This window comes from Falco cherrug, chromosome 8, assembly GCF_023634085.1.
Source record: "Falco cherrug isolate bFalChe1 chromosome 8, bFalChe1.pri, whole genome shotgun sequence".
NCBI classification, from domain to species: domain Eukaryota; kingdom Metazoa; phylum Chordata; class Aves; order Falconiformes; family Falconidae; genus Falco; species Falco cherrug.
In genome coordinates, this window is record NC_073704.1 from 25394628 (window position 1) to 25416142 (window position 21515).

The following is a 21515-nucleotide window of genomic DNA, read 5'->3' on the forward strand; positions in this document are numbered from 1 at the left end:
GGACGCTGGGGCGGGCTCCATGGCAACCGGATGTGAGCGGCGGCGCTCTAGCCGCGGCGGTCGCCTCGCTGGTGCGGCGGAAGGGCGCGTCTCTGTGGTAACGCGGAAGTGCCAGGGGCCGGCGGCGGCGCGGGAGGAGCTGGGCCGGGCCGGGCCGGGCCGCGGTCACCTCGGCCTCCCCCCTGCAGATGGCGGCGGCGGAGACGCTGGTGCGCGGCCTGGCGCGGCTGCTGCAAGACGCGGGTGAGTGGCGGGCCCGGCTGAGCCGGGCCGGGCCGGGCCGGAGCGAAGGCTCCGGTGCGGGGCAGCAGCGCTCACGGCCCGGCGCGTCCTTCCCCATCGCTGTAGGGGACCTCGTCCTGGACGGCTCCAGCACGCTGACGCTGCTCACCCCCACCCTGCAGCACCTCACGCAGGTCTTCGAGCAGCACCTGGGTTCCCGCAATCAGAACCGGGGCTTCGTGGCCCTGCCCTCGCACCCCGCCGAGACCGCCTCCATCCTCCAGGCGCAGTTCCTCTTCGACGTCTTGCAGAAGACTCACTCCCTGAAGGTCCGTACCCACCGTGGCCGGGGATGTGAGGAGCCAGGGGTACTGCAAGGCCGGCCAGTGGAGGTGGCAGGCACAGCTGCTGGCTTCAGGATGGCCTCCTTTGGTGCCTCTTGAACCCGTCTTATGTGCGTGCTGCATGGGTCGGATAGCTCTCGCAGGGCTGTTGCATGGAGTCATAGTTCAGCGTGATAGTGTGTAGCTACTTTGTTTAGGACCAGCCGTGCAACTCAGCAGAAAGTTTTTCGGAGTTAAAAACAGGCAGCAGGAGTTAATTACGTTCTGACCTGGGTAAGGTGTTAACACTGTTGGGAAAATGATTTTTTCCTGAAATGCTTGCACAATTCAGGTAGTATCTGGCAGCTGAGCACAGCTGAGTGCTCCTTGAGTGAGGACTGATCCACATGAGGGAGCAGAGCTGGGGTATGTACACCCACTACTCTGAGACTTTCTGCTTCTTATTTCTGAGTTTTATGTGCTCCTGCCTGGGAAGTGGTTCTGGTCAATCCATTTCACAGCATGGTTTATTGCTAGTAACGTGTCCTCGTTCATTTTAAGAAGGCTGTAATAAAGGTAAAAGTACAGAGCTAGGGATTCTTCAGAGGGCTTTTTGAAAGGTGGCATGTGTTATGAGACTGCACACGATTATACATGGTACTGGGGCGCTGTTGGGAGTGTAGCAGAGGTGAAATGGGCCTGAAAGGGGAAGGGGAATTAGCAACTGTTCTTAGGTTCCACAGTGCTGCTCCGGGAGTGTTGTGGCTGAGCACTATGGCCTGCAACATCTCTAAAAGTTTTTTCTGTATGAGATGGATTGGACAAAGTATCTGAATGTTGTTGGGAGAGTTTTGTAGCAGCATGCTAAGGCTGGAGATTGGATCCCAGAGCCCTTGGGAGAAACACGGGTCCCCTGGCAGGAGTGGCGGGGGGGGGGGGGCAGAGAATGCAGACGGATGCTGCAGTCAGAAGGATGTTGTGGTGAGTGCTTGTGTTAACCAAAAAATGGTCTCTTTCTGTAACAAGCCTGTAAAGAAGGGGAAGCTACCCATTGTGGTTTGGTAACTGATTTGCTTGGAGAAACTAATAATGTTTACCAGCCTGATCAGATTCTTTAGACAATGGAGGGAGAGGAGTTGGTCAAGACACACAGTAAGGATGGAATCTGAGGTAACCTTTGCTAAAACTGGTCATCAGAGCTTCCCAGTGCAAGCTTCCTCTACAAATGGTCCTGTTCAACATGCCGCATTAGTGCTGGCAGGCAGTGGGCAGTGATTCATCACTGCCAGCACTGTAACTGTGGGAGCAGTAGTGGTGACAAAGCCCTGGGATGTCTGTTCTGCACCTGATGAGTCACTTCTGCGTGAACGTGGATGTAGCTGGCAGAGATAGTCTCTCCAGTTGTACTCTGCTGTCTGCAGTGGAAACGTTAACTACTTCATTACTCACTTTGTCTGAAATATTGTTTGTGCACTGTATGTAGAAAGCATAAAGAGCTGTATTTAATAAGCTGCCATGTGGTATGTCAACGCAGCCTAACTACCCTGTGGTGAAAGAGCCTGTGCCTGCACTACAAAATACAAAGAGGTTTGCAGGTACCTCAATCTAATGCTAACAGTGTCTTGGAGAGCATTTCTGTTTTCAATTGTATCTGCTTGTGATTTGCCTTATTTGGCCTGTTCCAGTGAAATGCACATGCACACCTCCCACCAGTGTGCTCGGTTGCTTGATTAAACATAGCTCCAGCAGTTAGATTTGTCTTTAGTTAGTAGATTGGTTAGTGGTGGCTGATGAAGAATCCAGCTGTCGGACCTCCCTGTGGTTCTGGAAGTGGTGAAGGCATGTAGGCAGGGAAGAAGAAAAGGAGCTCCATGGTCTGGTAGACCATGGTCTTTTGCTAGCTAACATGCTTTTCTCTTTGACCTCTACTGACCTATGGGGCCAGGAGACAGTGCTGATACCAGCATCAGGGGAGAGCTTGTTAGTGAACACTCAAGCTGGAGGGGGAGCCTGTTCAAGGTGCTGCAGTCAGTGCATTGGGAGGGCGGTATTGCAGCATAAATTGAGCTTGACATGAGACTTCTTTTCTGATTTCTCTAGCTTGTTCATGTTCCAAACTGTGTTTTGCAATCTTCTGTGAAGATCTTCCCTTTCAAGTCCCTCCGGCATCTGGAAGTAAGTACAGGAGGCAGAACTGGCTTTGAGCTTTGCTGTTTGGCTTTTCTGGACTTAGTTTTGTGGTTGCGGAATGCCTCTACTCCTAAAAACTGGGTAGGCTTTTGTGGCTTCCCTAGAAGGCTGTGCTGAAGTCCTGCAGCATTTGCTTGGGGTGAAGCTTGCATATGACCAAAGGCTGGAGTGTTAGAGAGGGGGGCTTCAGCAGGGAAGTGGGAGATCCCTTGCAGAGATGGGCCTGGGATGGCAGCTGTTCTTGCACTGTGGTATTTTGATGTATGTTGTCCTTACTTTCTCATCACTGCTGCAGTTGAGGTCTGTCCCTCCACACTGCCTCCGGGGACTGCGATTTGTCTACTCTCAGCTGGAATCTCTAACCTGTTGCAAATGTATCAGTACACTGGAGGTAAGTGCCTTTACACAGTTTGTGGGGAAAATTGCAGGAGAAAGACTGTCTTGATGCTACAGACCTTCACACAGGGAAGATGCAGGAATCGGTGTTAACCATCTTATTGATCCATGTTGTATATAGCTTTTTCTCCCATCTCTGTTCTGGGGTCCTACTCCAGACTCAAACAGTGTTGAGGTATTTCCTGGTTGGATACACATGTGCTGTGTAGTCTCCTCTTTAGCTCCTTGAGAATTTCTGACTGACCAATATTCCTATCAGCTAGACCTGACTGTTCTGTGTGTCTAGCTGTTTCCATGCTCAAAGGCTTGCAGCTGATTGAGGTTTATTTCATTGTACCTCAGCAGGCTCAAATTAGAGCTGATTCTCAGATGGAATGCTGTGCACCAGTGTCTTATCTGTGCTGGTGCCCAGCAGGTTTCTGAGCCATGAAGGCAGGCTCCAGCTGTGGAGAACTGGGTAGCGTGGGCTATGCTAACTGTGGGGTTCTGGGCTTCTGTCTGTGGCGGAGAAGCAGCTGCTTGCTGGGGAACTGGGGCTGCTGGTAGGAAATGCTTTGACGGCTGCTTTTGTCTGCCAGAGCACAAGTTGTTTGGCCAGGGCGTGCGTATTTTTCTTCTGCTTTGCTGGAGGTCTGAAAAATTGGGTTTTTTAGCATGAATCTTTGCACTCAGTGTTCAGAGCCTGCAAATTGTAACGTGTTAACTGTTGCCATTTGAGTGTAGGAAACAAAAGCATCTTCCCTTCTTTCTAAATATCTAGCCTTGGAATTCCCACCAGCTCCAAATGCTTGAATTAGCGACATGAAAGTCATTGCCACTCTAGGCAGGGCAGGGTCCTTAAAGCACAATATGCCAGCCTTGTTCTAGACTAGCTGTTCTCCTGTGTTCATCTGCTGTTCCTGTAATAGCTAGTACTCACCAAGGAATGGGTCCTCACTTCTTCCTAGGAAATCATTTCAGCATGTGGTGGAGATCTGAGCTGTGCTCTCCCATGGTTGGAATTGCAGACTGTGAACTTCAGCTATAACTCGATCACTGCCCTTGATGACTCACTGGTGAGTGGGGCATCCTTCCTGTGTGTCTGAGGGGAAGAGAGGATATGTTCACGCCAAGAACTGGGCACTCCTTTAATGACGCTGCTATATCTGGGTGGGAGGGAGTAGGCAGTGTTAATTTTGCTGGCCTCTCCCAGCAGGACAGGGTTTTCATGCTGCAATGGAGACATCTTGTGGGATCTGATCCTGTATCTTTTTGTCCTTCAGCAATTACTGAATGCTCTGAGGGTCTTGGATTTGAGTCACAACAAGATCCAGGATTGTGAGAACTATTTAACAGTGAGTATCTTGGGTTGAGCACCGGAGTTTCTTCATGTGGAGAAGACACTGCTCAAGTGCTGTAATCATTGACCATGTGCCTGCTAGGTGAAGTATGACAAAAGAAACTGGAGACATGGCCAGCAGGCATGTGGTTTAGAGCTAGTGCTTGCAGCCTTGAAACTGTTGTCCTGTATGTGCAGCCCCTGTGCCGGAGGCAGAGAAGGTAGTGTTCCTCATCTGCTCTAAGACAAGAAAGTTAGCTGTGTGTATCACTGTGGCAGTCCAGTGTGGCCGAGTGATAAATGCAGTGATACATGCAGTGTACACTGTATGTACAGTTGCACATGCAGTGTGCACTCCATTGCAGCCAGGACTTCACTATGGTTTGTGCAGCAGGTGGGGATTATGTAGCCAGGCGTGGGGCTGTAGCAACTTGCTGTTTGCTTTGTTCAGACTGCCAGTAGCATTTCCTTCTCTCTCTCAGAAATCTCCTGTCAGTTACTTTAGAAAGGTGATAGTCCATCACAGTGGCACATGCGTCTCTGGGGAATGACAAATCCATGCTCTGCTGGGCTAGATCTGCTTCTTTTAAGAGAAGCTATGAAGCAGCTTTTCATGGAGTTGGTGGGGCTCACAATGTATCATTCACCATCATCTTTGCAAAGGTAAGAAAGGGCTTCTTTTGGTAGTTCAGTTGTTTTGCTGAGGCAGGGGGTCCAGTCCCTTCCTGTGCTCCATAGTAGTTGACAAGGAAGGAGAAAACTGCTCCTAGCAAATTCTGTAAAGCAGTTAGATCATGCTGAGCGCCCCTAGACAAACCACTCCAAATGTGAACATTAAAGTCTTGCTGCAGAAATAGTCTTAAGAAACTCATTTGCTGGTTGACCTTGGTGGGATGGAAAAAATGCTAGGGGCTAGTGCCCTGTCTTGAGTTCAGGATCAGGCTTTGTGCTGAAGTCCCAATTGATCCGGTGCTGCTCTTGTCTCTGAACAGACCCTTACGGAACTGGAGTACCTCAATCTGGCTTATAACTTCCTGTCCAAGGTGCCAAACCTTAGCATCTTCAGCCGATCCAAGCTGGTGACTCTGATCCTGCGCAACAATGAGCTTGACAGCATTAATGGTGAGCCCACAAGGGAGGAATGTTTCTGAGTTTGAGGCCTTCCTCTCTTCCTCAAGGAGGAACAGAACTTGAAATCTTGAGCACGGCTATTTTTACTAGGGTTCAATTTTGGGGGAGAGGGATAGGTGGGAGTTTCCTAAGTAATATCTTCTAGCATGCTGATGGCTGCTTGCTTTGATTGCAGGGGTTGAACAGCTAGTGAGTCTGCAGCACCTGGATGTAGCGTATAACCTGCTGCTAGAACATGCCCAGTTGGCACCACTGTCCACTCTGCACTATCTAAAAAAGGTAAGCACAAAGCCTGATGGGTTGGGAGATTAGAGGTATCATGGTCAGGGGGTGCAAGGTGGAGACCGTGGTAAGAAGAGAGTTTTGAAAGATCAATTCACCTCCTGAGCATTTAATTTTAATGTGGGAAGCTGACAGGGGAGCCTTGGAGAGACACCTTCATTTCAGCCTTCATTTTTGGTGACCCCTGCTCAAGCTAACCTTTTTCCATGTTTCATCCCCACCTGCTTGCTTCCCTTTTCTGATTTTAACACTGTCAAGTTCAGCAAAGATCTTCCCTTAATCCTGCTGTGGATTCATGTGTTCAGAGAAGTCTGAAGGAGGCTAACTGCAGTCACTCTAGTGCTTGTGAAGGAAGATAGCCTGCAAAGGACTGTTCTCTCAACGCTTCTCAGAGTCCATACTGAAAAAGCTCCTAATGATTTAGGGGCATGAGTAGGACATACTTTAATTTCCTTCTCTATTTACAGAACAAATTTCAGAAGGCATTGTAAAAGCTTAGTCTTGTCCTGGCTTGATCACCATTCCACTGCAAGGGTGTTTCTCGAGGCAGAGGGAAAGCCTGGAGCCTGCAGACAGATTAGGTCAGGGTGTAGAATATTGCTTCTAATAACAATTTCTCTACTTCCTCCACCCAGCTGCATTTAGAGGGAAACCCATTATGGTTCCATCAAAACCACCGATCTGCAACCCTTGTACATCTGTCTCCCAGGGCAGCCTCCTCCAATGTGAGTACTGGCCACGTGCCTTTTGCTCCTGCTTTTGAAGGCATAGGCCAGGGGTCTGCAAACTTTTTAAACAGGGAGCCGGCGCGCGGATGAAGTGGCAGGCAGTCATCTGCGGCTGCTCGGTTTCCCTGCACAACCCCTGGCAGGGGGGTCTGTAAATACCGGGGGCCGGATTGAGGACCCTGGGGGGCTGGATTGAGGACCCTGGGGGGCCATATCCAGCCCGCGGGCTGTAGTTTGAGGACCCCTGGCATAGGGTGTTCTGACATTCAGGGACAATTGAAGGGGAAGAATTCCTTAAACCTGAAAATTTATTCCAATGATGTAACAGTGGTGATTTTGTGCATTGGTGAGTTTTTTTTCAGGTAGAGTAGTTTATCCTTAAACTTTTATGTGGTGTGCTTACCAGGGCAGACAGAGTTTGAATACTGATCTCAGGTTTGCAAGACCTCAGATCTTAATACATCTTCACTGTTTACTTTATTAGTTTTGCTCACTGATGGTACCAAAACTTTATTCTGTTCCTGCTAGATAGTGACTATGTGCCTGGACTTTACAAAGAAGGAACTTGCCATCTTGGCCACCTTGCCTAATTACGTACTGCTTTGGCAGCTGTGGCCACCTTTCTTTCTCCCCATCACACTGCTCTCAGCTAGCTGTCATCACTGTTTCCCTTGCACTCTAGTGCTTTGGTCAGTTCTTGGTAATATGATTTTAAATAAAGAAGCCAGCGAAGACAGTGTTCTGACAACTTAGTGAAGTAAACTTGCTTGCTAAGGGTCAGAGGTGTTCCAAAGCTGGTCTGGCCTTCATATTAGTTGCAAATGGCTGGGTTGATTGTTTTCAAACTGCGTCTTGGACCGAGCTTTCACTGAGCTCAAGTTACTGGAAGCTAGGTGGACTCGGGTTGGAAACAGAGTGCAAGCTTTGAGGTGAAAGTGAGTACCGCTCAAAACAATTTGTGAGTTGTTGCAGAATAATCTATTGTGTCTCTTCCGTGAACTGTCTTGGATAGGTTTCTGGGAGTTGTAAAGTTTGTAAACAGAAAAACCACAACAGTCCTTTCTGGCCTTATACACTATTAGGTCAGGTAGCTACAACTAAAGGAGTGATGGATAGACAGGAACAGGGTTCTTTCTGGTAGTCTTTGCAGTTTTGTGCCGGGGATCCCAATCCTAGGGTGGCCTGACGGGCAATAGGAGTCAGCAGATGTTGTCCTGAGTATGTGCCAAACAAATAGAGTCTGACTGGAAATGGTCTCTAATTACAGTTCCTCTTGGATGGGGAGCCACTCTCTTCCTCCGACCTAATGGTAAGTACAAGTGCTGTAAACTGATCTTACTGGCTTTGGGAATGGAAACTCTGGCAGGTTTTTGCATTGTCATGTGTCCCATTAAGTCTGTATGGGCTGCCTTGACTCTTTGACGCAGTTCATTTTGGCTCAGTCCATGCTGATTCCTAATAATTGTTGGGACCAGCCAGTGTTACTTATTCTGTCCCATGCAGCCTTGCAGAACTTGGAGCCTTGCCTGTTTCCTCTTTCAGTACTGTCTGGTACTTGACACTTGAATTACATGTCAACAAAACAAACAGTTATCAGTTTCCCATCTGCTATTTTTAAGAAAGGCAGAGATTGATTTAAATTGGAGTGGTTGTGATAAACAATCCAGTCCAACCAGTCAGGATCTGTTGTCACCAGTTTGACTAAGTTGGTGAAAGTTTGGGGTAAGGGACAGGGAAGTTGTCAGCCTGAGCTGTGGCTTGCTTACCTTGTCTCCCCTTTGCACTCAGAAGGCAGCATTCTCTTCTTTTGGCTTTAGTACCTTCCAAGGCTTGTGCAAAGTGTGTCGCAGTCCATCCACACTTCTACCTCAGAGAAGACCACACTGGATCGAAGTGCTCTGGACAGCTCCTGTGCCGCAGACTTCAGTGACAGTCAGTCTCCAGCAGAGAATGTGGCTGTCAGGCTCCCTCGGAAGAAGAGCAAGGTATGGGACTGAGATAGCTTCCTAACCATGTAGCCAGTATGCTGGGTGAAGGGACTGCCTCAACATGAAAGCCTCATGCAGTGGGCTGTGGTTTTGTACTGACTGTGTGGTAGTGAGCCTCTATGCTCCTGTGTATTAGGAAGGGGCTGGGCTTAACAATCAGCCTTGATATGCTGTGACAAATGTTTTGTGGTGTGCTCCTGCAACTGTAACAGCTATGAACACTTCAGCTTGGCAGAGCCCCTCATCAGATGCTTTTTTGGTAGTTCTGGTGCCTCCCAACTGCTCTTACTCTGTTGCAGGGAAAAGTCAAAGTCCGCAGAGCGAGCATTTCGGAGCCCAGTGACACAGAACATGAGTCCCAGGCTTTACCTCTCTCTGCCGGTGAGGCTTGTCTTCTTCCTCAGTAACACAGCAGCTGAACTGCCTGCACTCAGAGGAGGAGTGCTTTGGCGTGGTGACTATTTTCATGCTTCCCAAGTTTTGTCTCTGCAGGCCTGGTCCTACAGCATCAGAAGGAGATGAAGCGCTTGGACAGCTTCAGAGATCGCTTTGGTGTTGACTGGCTGCAGTACAAGAGACAACTGGAGGAGCAAGACCACCAAGTGCCTGTCATCTGCCGTAGCCGTTCTGCGGATGACATCGCAGGCAGACCTGCTGCAATGGACTTGCAGAGTGAGAGCTCTGACCCAGAGCAAGGAAAACCCCAGGTATCCCAGAAAGAATCCTCTGCTCCTTTGGATGATGCTGAGAAGGAGGAAGAGCCTGAAGTACAGGTTGATGAGCCTGTGGAAGGAGAACAGAGAGGAGAAGAGGAGGCAGATGACCTGATGTTGGGGGAGGAAGAAGAGGAGAAGCCAGAAGGTAAACGGGTCCTTTCACTGCTGTGTTTGAGGGTTTGGGTGATGATAAAATAGATGAATCAAATGTGATATCCCTGAAATTTTACGTGGTGCCTAGTATTGTGGAAATTCTAAGGATGGACCAAGCAGGCCTGAAGGCATCCTGTGTGTGTTGACCCTGTACTGTGTCTTGTTCGGCAGTGGACCTTTGCCAGCCAGTGTTGGTGAGCCAAATAGAAGGTGAAGGGGACCCAGAGCCAGACTGGATCTTCCTACGAGTCACAGCTAAGCATGTGATTGAGGTGGAACTGAAGGCTGGCAGAGTCCTTCACAAGCTGGAACTGAAATGTCTGCAGAAGATTGAGACCTCTGAGATGAACTGGAAGAGAATGGTGAGTTATGCCTCCGTGTGAGCCTTTGGCATCTTATTCCCTATGTGGGCCAGAATTCTGGATTTGGGCTTCTGTCAGAGTACCCTGCAGGTCTTCTCCTGGCTCCAGCAAAGCCTGATAGACTGAGCACCTCTTCCACCCAATGCATGTGTATCTAACAGCATCTGTGTTGCTTAGACACTCTAATGTGATAATTCAGCAGAAGCCAGCACCAATTCTGTTCCAGAGCTGGCATTAAAAAGACAATGGCTGAACTTGTTCCAGTGTGCAGGAATGAGAGACTTCTCAAGAGGAGCCTAAATGAAATGGAGACCTCCTTCCCATCTGTTCCTCACTGGGATATTGCCCTTGCCTTGGAGGACTGTTTGTGGCTTGCACTTTTTCTTAGACAGTGCAGCACTAAGCCTAGTGTGATGTTTAGAAAGCTACTGGTAGCTCAGTGGGTGGTTTTCTATCTGCTCTAGGTGCACACTTTAGTCCTACCAGCCCTATTTAGCTTTTGTGGTTCTTTAGAAAGGGAATGTGGAAATTTTTTTTGCTTGTGGTAGGATTTTAACATTCACTGTGTGCATGGACATGTTCACAGGCTTCTGTAATACTGTTTTGCCCAAAAGCTCAAATTAATTTTTTTCTTCCTGCCCTTGTACCTCTTGAAAGTCTGTGGCTTGACATTCTTCTGAAATACCTTTGTGAAAATGTGTTCTGTTTGAAATGCTTTGTTCTGGGCCCTGAAACTTACTGTTTTCCTCAGCACTCATGAGCTTTACTTTTATTTATTTATCAATTTTATGTCCATTTTACCAGGCTCCCAAATGCCATCAGCTACTCATGAGGGCTACTTGTGGCTTACTAAATTAAGTGCTTGTATGGCCACATTTCAGCCAGTTGCAAGCATACGTAGCCTGTATACAGGATGCTGCACCCTCTTTCTAGAACTGGTGTTTTCTGTCTCATGCAGGACCTGGAGCGAGTTTTCCCTGTCCTGACATTGCACTTCAGCTACATTCGCAAGGACCGTCAGAAGCGCAAGTATGTGGTGCTCGACAACTGCCCGGAGCAGTGTCTGCAGGTAGGGGAGGCTAGCAGGGAAGGCCTGGGGAGGAGGGAGCAGTATCACTGGAAGACACTGAATAATTCCAGCCAGCACAGGGTCAGTGTTCTCAGAGCATATGCACATCTGCTGCCCTGTAGCAGGCAGCACTTTGCTTGTAAGCCTAGGATTTCTGCTGCTGCACAAATGACCTGTGCAGGGCCCTGCGAGCATGGCCATGGGCAGTGGAGCTCCTGGAGCATAAAGGGTGCTCTCAAGGAGAAAACCTTGCAGTTTTCTCCCTCTTGGGGAAGTAAGTTGGTAGTCAAGTTAGTGATCCTTACTTGTTGTACGTGTGCAACATAATGTTTCCTGGGTGCTGACTGATACGCTAGCCTGTACTTAGTCTTCTGGACAATGAGAGTGTCAGTGCTGCAGCAGCTCTGGTCTGCACAGCTGCTGTAGGGACTCTGGTTTCAAATCCAAGTATTTTTCTTGAGGTACTGTTGTTTAAGTACATTTAAACAAGTTGTTACAGAGAAGGCACAAATAGATGGAACCTTTGAGACCTGAGTTCTATGGAGGGCCTGTCAATATGTAGGTACAAGGCACAGACCTGCAAAAACATGTTCTTTTGGTCTTCTGCAGTGAAGCTCCGTGCCCCTGGAGGGTCCTGCACAGACTGGCTGTTGTACTGTTAGCTGGGAAACAGCCCTGCACCCCTTGCACTCTGAAACGCTGTAATGAGGCATGTGAGGAGACTTGCTGGTGTCAGAGGCTTACTTTTATTAGGATAGTTATAGTTGCCTGCTAGCACTCTTTCCCTGTGTTCTACTTTTAGTGTGTCCTTGAAGTGTTGTCCCCAGCTGTTGAGGAGAATCGGCGAAACCAGGACCAGGAGAAGGGATCCACAAAGCTCCAGTGCCTGAAATGCAAGCAGGAGTTTTCACGGTCCCTGACTCTCTGGCATCAAGGTCCTTATCCTTCAGAGGCTGGAGACACCACAATGCTGGAGACCCTAGTTCCTTCAAATCAAGGTAGGATGTAGTGTCCAGGAAAAGGATGCTTGCTAATGCCCAGGCAGACTGCCAGAATGGCAGCTATGGTGCAGAGCATGGAATGTACAGGAAAGGATAATGTCTTGGCTGTACTGGAATTAACCGATTGTGGGGATATACTCTCACTTGGGCCACTTGGACTGGAAGGACCCTGCCTTGTTCACTAGCAGGAATAAGCCACAGTTTTAAGGTTAAGCAAACCACCCCTGTTGTGGGTGGCCTGGAGTCTGGGAGAACATAGGGGTGCTGGACACTGCAGGTGGTCCACAGAAATCTGAAGTCTGCAAAGGCCTTAAAGGTCATATAGTCTCTCATCCTGTTGAAACCACGGTCAGTTCTGCCACAGAGACTAATTTGTTCTAAAGGGCTTTTGCTAACAGAAGCTTCTGGATGAACTGGTTCAGTATTTCAGGTAAATCTTTGGCTATTAGACATCAGAAAAACAACCAGAACCCTAACCTCAGTCTCCCTGGCTGTGATCTTGCTTCCCTTATGAGAAATTATTTATTCCTTTCTTTGTACTTGAGGGCCATTGTTCTCCCCCACAATTATTCCTGTCTTCTGTCCTTGTCTCCTTGTCCTGATTTCAGCTGCGAGAGAGTTAATTTTCTTCTCAGTAGCTGGTACAATGCTGTGTTTTGGGTTTGGTGTAAGAATAATGGTGATAACACACTGGTGTTTTAGTTGTTGCTAAGTACTGCTTACTCTAAATCAAGGACTTTTCAAGTTTCCCATGCTCTGCCAGTGAGCGCGTGCACAAGGAGCTGGGAGGGAGCAGAGCCAGGACAGCTGACCTGAACCAGCCAAAGGGATATTCCATTCCATAGAATGTCGTGTGGAGTAGATAAACCAGGGGGAACCAGGGGGAGTTGGTTGGGAGCTGCAGATCACTGCTCGGGGAGTGGCTGGGCATCAGTCAGCAGGTGGTGAGCAATTGTGTTGTGCATCACTTGGTGTTTTGGGGTTTTTTTCTTTTTTTCCCGTAGATTTTATTCCTCTCTCCCCCTCCTCTCTTCATTTCAATTATTGTTCTTATAACTATTATTTTTACTTCAGTTATTAAACGGTTCTTAATCTCAACCCATGGGTTTTACCTTTTTCTGATTCTCCTCCCATCCTGGAGGGTGGGGTGCAGAGTGAGCAAGGGTTGTGTGGTACTTAGTTACTGGCTGAGGTTGAACCACGACAGTCCTCTACAATGAATAAACTCAACTCCCTAGATAATTTGCTTGTCAGTCTTATCTCATACAATGCAGTTATTCTTGCTGGTCTCCTTTGTACTCTTTCCCATTTGTCCACATTTTTCTTTGGGTGTCTGAAACTAGATGTGGTATTTTGGCTGAGACACGGCTAGTACTGAATAGGCACCTTCTGACTGCTGAGTTTTTCAAAGCTCAGTTTGTGTTTGAAGTGGGGAGTGTCAGCCCTAGCTCAGACAATACTGCTTGTTAGATGAAGTGTCCTGGGATTGAAGTACCTCACTGAGGGAAAAGGTGCTGTCCGGGCTGCAGCACTGTCCTTCACGCTGGGACACTTTCCCTCCCACCAGGGTAGTGGAAGTCCCAAGATACATCTGGGAGTCTGCTGTGGTGTGGGTGAAGGGAGCCTCAGGAGCTGGGGTCAGGAGGGTTGAGCACATCTGGAGAAGGGACATGGCGTGCTTGTGGTTTGGCTGCCTGGAGAATAAACCAAGCTGGGGATAGAGGTGGCTAAGGAAGGCTGGATTGACTGGTCGTGAGCTTGGGCTTCACGGGCTACATGAGCAGTTGTGGGCATGAAGTGGATGAAAGTCAGGAGCCGAAACCCTGATTGTGGTTTCATTTGTAGCTACACCGGTCACTCTAAGTCTGAGCAGAGCCGTTTCAGGTGGATGTTGGCACTGATGCAGAATTTCTCATTGATTTGTGCGAGGAGGTATGTAGGATATGATTCCGAACAGAGTTGCCCAACAAGCTGCTCAAGTTGGACTGTAACTATTGTCTGCTTTGAAAGGGCTGGTTTGTGGTTTGCACAGTTAAAAACAAAACAAACAAACAAAAAAACCAGAAAAAAGCAAAAAAGCAAAATCTTGTTGGGGGAGAGCTGTTCTGGTTTTTCTTTATCCTTGATGCAATCTTCCGCAGATGCTGCAGCAGTGGGTGAGACCATAGCCTGTCCCAGTTGTTCCAGTGACCATGTGGTCATCCTGCCTGCAGAGGTATGCTCCAGCACACCTTTGCCCCCTGGCCTCGATAGCACAAGTGAGGACCTGTCAGACTCTGTCCTGGAGGGAGGCAGCCAGCAGGAGGGCCCAGAGGAAGCACCTGCTCTGGCCAGCGAGAGTGGGAAGTTCTACATCGGCGGGGAGGACAGCTCGGAGATGGATACTAGCAACAGCACCAGGATCCTGGAGCTGAGTGGCGAGCACAGCAGCGCTCTCCGTTCCAGCTCCCGCAGTTCAGATGGGGGCTGCAGGAAGAAGGAGCTGGGCATGAAGAGCCAGCATTTGTCCCTCAGCCACACAGACACCAACGGGGGCAGCTTGATGGGGAGCTACCATTACAGTGTTTCTCGTGGGCCCACTCCTTCCCAGCTCTCTTTGAACTCTGAGTCTGAGGAAATGTGGAATCTCAGTCCCTGTGAGTATGCAGGGGCTGTGCAGGGTTTAGGGGTGTGCACATCTTGGTGTTGGGTTTTATCAGTGGTGCTTGCAGGGTGCCCTGCCTCCTGTTTAATGGGGAAGGGAGGGGGGGATCCTCAAGCACGAGCAGCAGTAACCATGGTTCTTGTGAGCAGGGTGTTTCTTTCCCCTCTCTCTTCAGTTCTCATGCCTGAAGGTAGGAAAAGCTGAGCAGCTCTTCATCCTTAGTATTGCTCAGACTATGAGTAATAGGGTCTTGTTCCGTGAGCTGCACTGCTCAGTTACAGACACACTGGGTTCCTGTGGCACCAGTGAGCTGCCAGCTGGAGCACTACCTTTGGAGAATACTATGCACAATTTCTCTGTATTTGTTCTCTGGCTTAAGTGCAGTGTGAGGCTGGTGTGTTTGTAGAAGGCTGTGATTAGTGGCTCTACAGTTACTTGTGCTTTCCTCAGTGGTCTTTGTGAGTTTCAGTGGCCAAGCCTGTCCAAAAGAAGAGAATGTGTGCTGTCTGTGTGAGGGCTATCATGCAAGATACCAGTTACTAGAAGGTCCACAAATGCTTTTTGTGCAGGGCCCTGGATTTCTGACGTAGCAGGCTGCCTTTGCTTGGGCATCAGCTTGTGATTTACAAAATAACTGAAGTTGGAAAGGAGCTCTGGAGGTTATCTGGTTCAGCCCACCAAGTGACTCTGCTGCAACTGCAGTCTACACCTGATTTGCAACCCCATCAGCTTCTTGTTCTATAGAGATCTCCCCCAGCATTTCAAGACTACTAGTATACAAGCAGGCAGTATCACGGCTATTTTTTGGTCCTATGATTGCATGACAAAGTTAATTATGTTCTTAAGCAGTTTTATTGGTGTCTTCCTCAGTCCCCCTTGACCTTAGTCAAAGTCAGAGTTTAGAAAGTTGACCTGAGCTGACACCAGCTGAAATGAGAAATGTCTTTCTGGCTTTGTGATAAAGAATTGCCCTCCTGCCAAATCCGGCAGCAAAGCAGTGTCCTCCTGTAACTAAACAGCTGAGCGTAGGTTGAAGATGGGTTAGAACAAAGCTTTGTGTATCTGAAGAGGCAAGTGTTGGAGTCTCCTTGTGTCTCCACATGGAGACCTGTGGCCTGGAACACCCTGGCTTTGGCCCTTTGTCTTGAGGAGAGACTTGATGGAAGCAGGTGTGCAGAGGGGGTGACACCGCTGCTGCTGCCCTGGTGCCAGTTTGCATGCTTGGGCAGCACCTGGTCAGCAGACAGAGTGCCAGCCTACCCTTTGCTCTCTTCAGCTGTAAACATCATCCTGAACACAAGGGACTTCCGTTCTGTGGATCATCGGCTGAAATTGTACCTGGATATGGAGGTTTTTGAGGAGAACACTGAAGAGTTCCAGTGTTTCCTCAAGGTGAGCTCCTGTAGCACCACTCCTACAGCTCCTTGGCTGTCCTTGCCACCCTGAAAGTTCTGCGTTGGGGTGGCATTCCAGAGACTGTGGGGTGTGAAGGGAGCCGAAGTGTGTATGAGTTAGTCCTTTCCATGGGTGGGCTGGCAAGGGGCAGGCCAGGCCATGACCCACGCTCTCTGTGCTTTAGGTGGTCATGGTGAAGTTTGGCCGACAAGGAGAGTTCCTCTCAATCCTGGTTGCTTCTGATCTCAAGATTTATGTGCTGGAAGTCACTGGGGCTATCAGGTGAGGAAAATGGTGGCAAGTGAGACCCTGCAACAAGGCTGCGCATGCTGGGTAAAGCCAGCCTGTGCTAGCTTTAGCCTGGAGGTGCGGTGACGTGCAAAGGTTCTCCTGGCAAATCCCCCTGCTGCAATCTGATGTGGGAGAGCTGGCGCAGCCTGCTGCAGCTGAGGGCTGTGCTCTGTGATTAGGGGACAACCTGCAGACTGGCTGAAGAAGAATGACTCTCACTACCTGTCTGATATTTCCCATCTGGAAGTGGGACTCTGCCACCAGAGCTTGCGAATGGAGTTTGAGAACCCAAAAGCCTCCTACAGTCTGCTGATCCGGAACCAAAGCTGCTGTGACCAGTTCCTGCAGACCCTGACATGTAAGAGTAGAGCTGTAGTGGGGGTGGGGGGAGAAGAGGATTTGAAAGATTTGCTCTTGGAGAGCTACCAGGAGAGCTGTAGTTGGATGTACGTTGGAAATTCACTTCTTGCCAGCTCAGAAAATACTTGAGGGACAACCTCACTGGCATCATAATTTCCAGTGCCTCTCTGTAGACTAGAGAACCATCCTGAGGTGTTATGGTACTGCCCTTCGGCTTGCAGTAAAAGATGGCTACCTTCTCCCCCTCTTTAGATCTCATGCAAGAGCTGCCAGCTAAGCACAGGAGTAAGGTGAAGGAAATCCCCACTGTGGAAATGAATCCACAACATTGGTTATGGTAAGAACATCCCCTGAGAGGTTGGGGTTTCGGGTTGAAGGGGATCTCTGCTTGTCCAGCAGTGCCTGGGAAGCATGGTGCTCGAACAGGGCAGCGCAGGAGGAGGTGCTGCTGGAGTGGCAGCCAGGCCGACCTTACAGGTTTAAGGAGCTGGCTCAGGTGCCTGCTGCACAGGGGATGAGCAGACAGAGGGGTGTCCTGGACTGAACCAGGTGGGGCAACTCCGGCTCTCCTGGAGGAGCAGAACATAGTGGATGGAGGAAAAGGAAGAGGCACAGGGCAGCCTCCTCCCTTGCAGGAAGAATTTGGTTCCTAGCTGACAAGGTGTTAAGCATAGCAACAGGAGAGAGGAGAATTTTGCAACATCTGGAAGAGATGGGTCCCTTCCCCAGGAGGACAGTGAACAGTAGCTAATTCACGCCAAACCTAGACTGGAAACGAGTATTTCCTTGATTGTCCTGCTGTTGTATCTCCTCCAGGCCTCTGCTGGACTCCAAGACCACAGATTCTGCAGCTACAGATGATGCTTGTTTCTTCTACCTGCTGGCCTACCTGATCCAAGGTACAGGAGATCTCAGTGGCCAGGTGTCCCACGCCTTGTGCTGTCATGCTTACATGCTTGTGTTTTTAGTGTACAGTCTATAAGAAAAGAGCTGGACCATTAGTACAGCAGCAAGATAGGGCAGGGACATGGGTGAGATTTTTTTTTTTTTTTTTTTTTTTTTTTTGGTGTTGAGATGTGTAGGATAGTTGCATGCTTCTTCCTGTATATCAAGAGTCTCCCAGCCTTTTTCTGCACTGAAGTCCAGGTTCTAGGGAACAGTTGATCTTGTACACCAGGTTTGGTGACAACTCGGAGTGGTTTCTGAGAAGCTGGAGATTATCTAAGAGCTGGATCATTGCCCTGAGCTGAGGGGAAAGCTGAGGGGTCATACAGCTGGTTTGTGTGAAAAGCTGAAAGGCTCTCAGTTTGGGAAAACAGAAGCAGATGTCCGGAATCTGAGACAGTAGGACAGGAGCAGCCTGCTGGAGCCCATCAAGTTCTGTTCCAGGGCTTGCCGAGGGCCAAACGTGCCAAACCTGGGATCTGAGTCTTCAGTGAACAATTCCAGCGTCATCTTAGCTTGGGACACTGAAAAAAGCAACCTAGCTGTTAATCTGACCAATTTGTTACTGCTCTTGCACTCTTGTTCACCGTTGGCTGTTGGGGAGGTATGAGAGAATGAGAATCAGAAGGAATCCGTGTGTTTATTGGTCTCCTCAAGCTGAACAAATAGCCTGTGGGAGGGAGAACTTCAGTGCGTTTTCCTTACTCCACAGTTTTCTCCTTTTTTAGAGTATAGTGCCCAAAACTGGACACAGTTCCAGCTTGAGGCCTCATTGCCAAGTAGGCAGGACTAGTTAAATGTCCCATTTCTGATATTCCTATTAATTCCCAAGAGTGAAATGTGACAAGAAAAGCAACATGTTGCTGTAGCAGCTTGTGATCCCCTGTGACCTTAGCCAGCGGTTCCCTATTTCTGTGCATCTGACTTATTCCCAAGTTCTAGCGTTTTTTGTTTGCATCCACTGAAATCAGCTGGATGGTGTTTATGCTCCCTACAGTTTATCAAAACTACTTTGTTTCCTGCCATACTTACGACACATCCCAGCTTTGTATTAAACTTTATGTGTGTGCTCTCTGTTCCAGCCATCAGATATCTGCAGCCAGATGAATCTAGGCCAAAAAAGGCGGCCTTTTAGCTGGAGCTGCTGAGTGACTTTTAAACTAAGGGGTAGTAAAGTGTTGTTTAAGAGGTCAAAGGACTCAAGTGTCTTTTCCTGCCTCAATGGGGACATAGGCTGGACAAGGCTTGCCGGGCAGTGGTCTTTCATATGCGTGCTCCTGCAGTGAGCTTTGATCAGCTGGTCTAGCCCAGCCACATTTAGCTACCCTGTTCCCTTTCTTCAGTCGGGAGGCTGCCTAAGGCTGTTCACCCAGTTACTGTTGCTGGAAAGGAGGTGAGGAATGGAAAGCTGGTTCTGTGGTGACTCAAGCTCTCGGCAAAGCCTCTCTTATTCCGTTGTATCCTTTTAGGGGCATCTGCTTTCCCTGTGACCCTGCTGAGCACCCGAAGCATGCTGTTTCTGCTGGAGGAGAATCACCAGTGGCAGGTGCAGCCCCCCTTGGATGAAGACCATGAAGCAGAAACGCCTCCTAGGAGCAACATCCAGTTGAAGGAGAAGCAGCCAATCAGCAGTATTAGCAATGTCATAACGTATCGCCTCTGTCCCTGTGACATCAAGCTGATGCTTTATGACGAGGTAACCAGGAGGTGGTCATGGGGCACACAGGATGCTGGGGGCTGGATTGTGCTCAGATCCTGTTCCTGCCAAGAGTGTCTTGGGGCCGTCATCTCCCATCCTGACCTAGGGCCCAGCTTCACAGAGGCAAAGGAGCACAGCAAACTGCTGCTGTACAAAAGTCATGCAGGGACACTCATGGCTGGCAGCAGAGAGGGAGGTGGATGTCACTGAGGAATTGGGAGGAGCTGGCAGTGCTGGGGAGTAGCGACTCGGGGCTGATCAGTGCCTTTCAGGCTAGGCCCTGCTCATTTGCCTCCCTCTCTTTCCTCCCTCCCAGGTGCTGAAGCTGGAGAGCACTTGGCACATCCGCACAGAGTGCCCTGAGCTCGTGGTAGAGCTGGTGGAGTGGATCCGCAGGCCCTGGGAGGAGATGTTCTCGATTGAGCTGCGGAGGGCTGTGTACGAGGGACTGGAGTGAACTTGCTGGCTGTAGGCAGGCAGGACTTGGAGTCGGGAGTGCTGCTATGCTGGCAATGGTGCATAAGTGTCTCACAGTCCCATCTCACCTGCCCATCCTGTGGCCTCTGCTTTCTACTCAACTCTCGCCCATGGCCCTTTTCGGTGGGGAGGAGGGGAGCACGCAATATATCCAGGCTGCACAGACACTTGCACTGGGCTGGCCATGGGAGGAGGAGGTGGAGGGTGTTCACTGTAATACTGCATAAGTTACACAGAGTTTTAATTTGACAGTGTCTGCTAGTCTCCTTCAGGGTCATATGAAGAATCATTGAAGAAGGAGGGGGAGCCAGGCGAGACCATGTTCAGTGGGACGTGCAGTGGTACTAGGCAAACAGCAGGCCAGAGACAGTCGGGTGTTGTGGTCTTTCTGGCGGGTGTATTTGCTGCCTTCCTAGCTGTCTCAAGACAGCTGCCATCATCTGCTGCTGATTTTTTTTTTTTTTCTTTTCCTCCCCCTCCCTCTTGTCCACAGCTTCCCTAAAGCTGCCTGCTTCCAACAGGAGCCTGATTGCACAAGGGGATGAGGTGTATTGTAGTAATAACCCCACAGAGAGCCCTTACCTGCCTGCCTGATGGGGCATGGCTTGGTCTGCTGCTGTAGTCCTTCACTGTCATGGGGGAGGGAGGAGCTGTGAGGCTCTTAGCACAGAAATGTATTGCTCATTGCTTACGGGTCAGGAGCCTTATGGGCACTGGCAGGTAAAAGTGAGGCGTAGGCTTTTCCGAGCAGTCCAAAAGCAAGAGTCTATTTTAACATGACTTTTACTATTTTCTATTGTAATAAAAACTTATATTTATTGAATTGTCATGTTTTCCTTGTTTCATCCTCTTGCACTGCTGTAATGTCTTTGTAAGGTCTTGCATACTACCTTTGCAGCAGCCTCAAGGATTCCCCAGCATCTCCCAGGGTTTGAGCCATTCTCCATGTCCTGTTCAGGGTGGGTGCTGATGGGCTGCTGGACTAATCTCCACCTGCCTGGCTCCCAAGCAGCAACCAAGGAGAACAAGGCTCAAACAGGATTAGACTTGACCCCAGGTACTGGTTGTGTTGTTCTCCTGTGTCAGTTGCCCTTAGGTGAGCATCCTGTAGGCTTCCAGCCCCAGGAAGTTGCTTGCTGGCTGTGGAGGCCCACAGAGGCATGCCTCTCACAGGAGCTGCTGCTGGCTGTGGCTGTAGGGCTGGGAGTGCCTGCCCCCAGGTTCTGCCCTGTACTAGGCTTTACCTTGTCTCGGCCTCTCCTGCACAGAGTTCAATGCAGCTCAGGAAGTGCTGCAGTCTGGCCCGGGCTTGCTCTGTCACAGTGTCTCTGCACCCTGCCCAGTGAAGAGCAAGTGGAGATGCCACGTATGGTGCTTTGATGCAGCTGAAGCTCCCAGTGGGGGTGAGCAGAGAAGAGCCTTTTACATTAAGGTGCTGCCAGGTGGGGTCAGATACCCTAAGCAGGGACCTTTACTGATGGTTGCTTTTCCCAGCAGTGTCTCTGTCTTGCTGTGAGGGTTCAACCCACAGTTTCAGGGCAAGTTTTGACTGCTGAATCCTTAGTGACAAAACATCTATATATTATGTCAAGGTGATCCTGATCTCTTTGAAGACATGTATTTGTCATTCAGTGACCTGATGCCTGTTTTCTTTGGATACTGAGTGTGGCAGCTCTTTGCATCAGTCTCCGTGACAGCCAAACTTTCCACATACGCAGAGTTGGTGTCTGTGACTTCAGTTTTGGTCATCTAGAAAACCACAGTGACTGGGTCCTGCAGCATCCTGGTGCTCCAGTCTCACCTGGACAGATGAGATAAAGTTTCC

At 49.4% G+C, this 21515-nt stretch overlaps 1 protein-coding gene across 3 annotated transcripts; it reads left to right on the forward strand.

Annotated features, from left to right (window-relative positions):
• Positions 1-90: 90 nt before the first annotated feature.
• STK11IP (serine/threonine kinase 11 interacting protein) lies at positions 91-20513 on the forward strand. Of its 3 annotated transcripts, XM_055718176.1 has the most exons (24): positions 91-243; positions 349-551; positions 2646-2720; positions 3031-3126; positions 4079-4186; positions 4394-4465; positions 5442-5571; positions 5756-5859; positions 6498-6587; positions 7858-7899; positions 8408-8575; positions 8878-8959; positions 9071-9439; positions 9619-9809; positions 10768-10878; positions 11681-11876; positions 14021-14515; positions 15800-15915; positions 16103-16200; positions 16389-16567; positions 16822-16906; positions 17386-17468; positions 18984-19210; positions 19530-20513. In XM_055718176.1, the coding sequence occupies exons 1-24, from the start codon at positions 189-191 to the stop codon at positions 19668-19670; spliced, it is 3516 nt and encodes a 1171-aa protein (XP_055574151.1). In that variant the 5' UTR covers positions 91-188; the 3' UTR covers positions 19671-20513. The 3 variants fall into 3 exon arrangements, with proteins under 3 accessions (XP_055574151.1, XP_055574153.1, XP_055574152.1); XM_055718177.1 differs by lacking the exons at positions 91-243; positions 349-551; positions 2646-2720; positions 3031-3126; positions 4079-4186 and adding an exon at positions 4932-5112; XM_055718178.1 differs by lacking the exons at positions 15800-15915; positions 16103-16200; positions 16389-16567; positions 16822-16906; positions 17386-17468.
• Positions 20514-21515: the final 1002 nt, after the last annotated feature.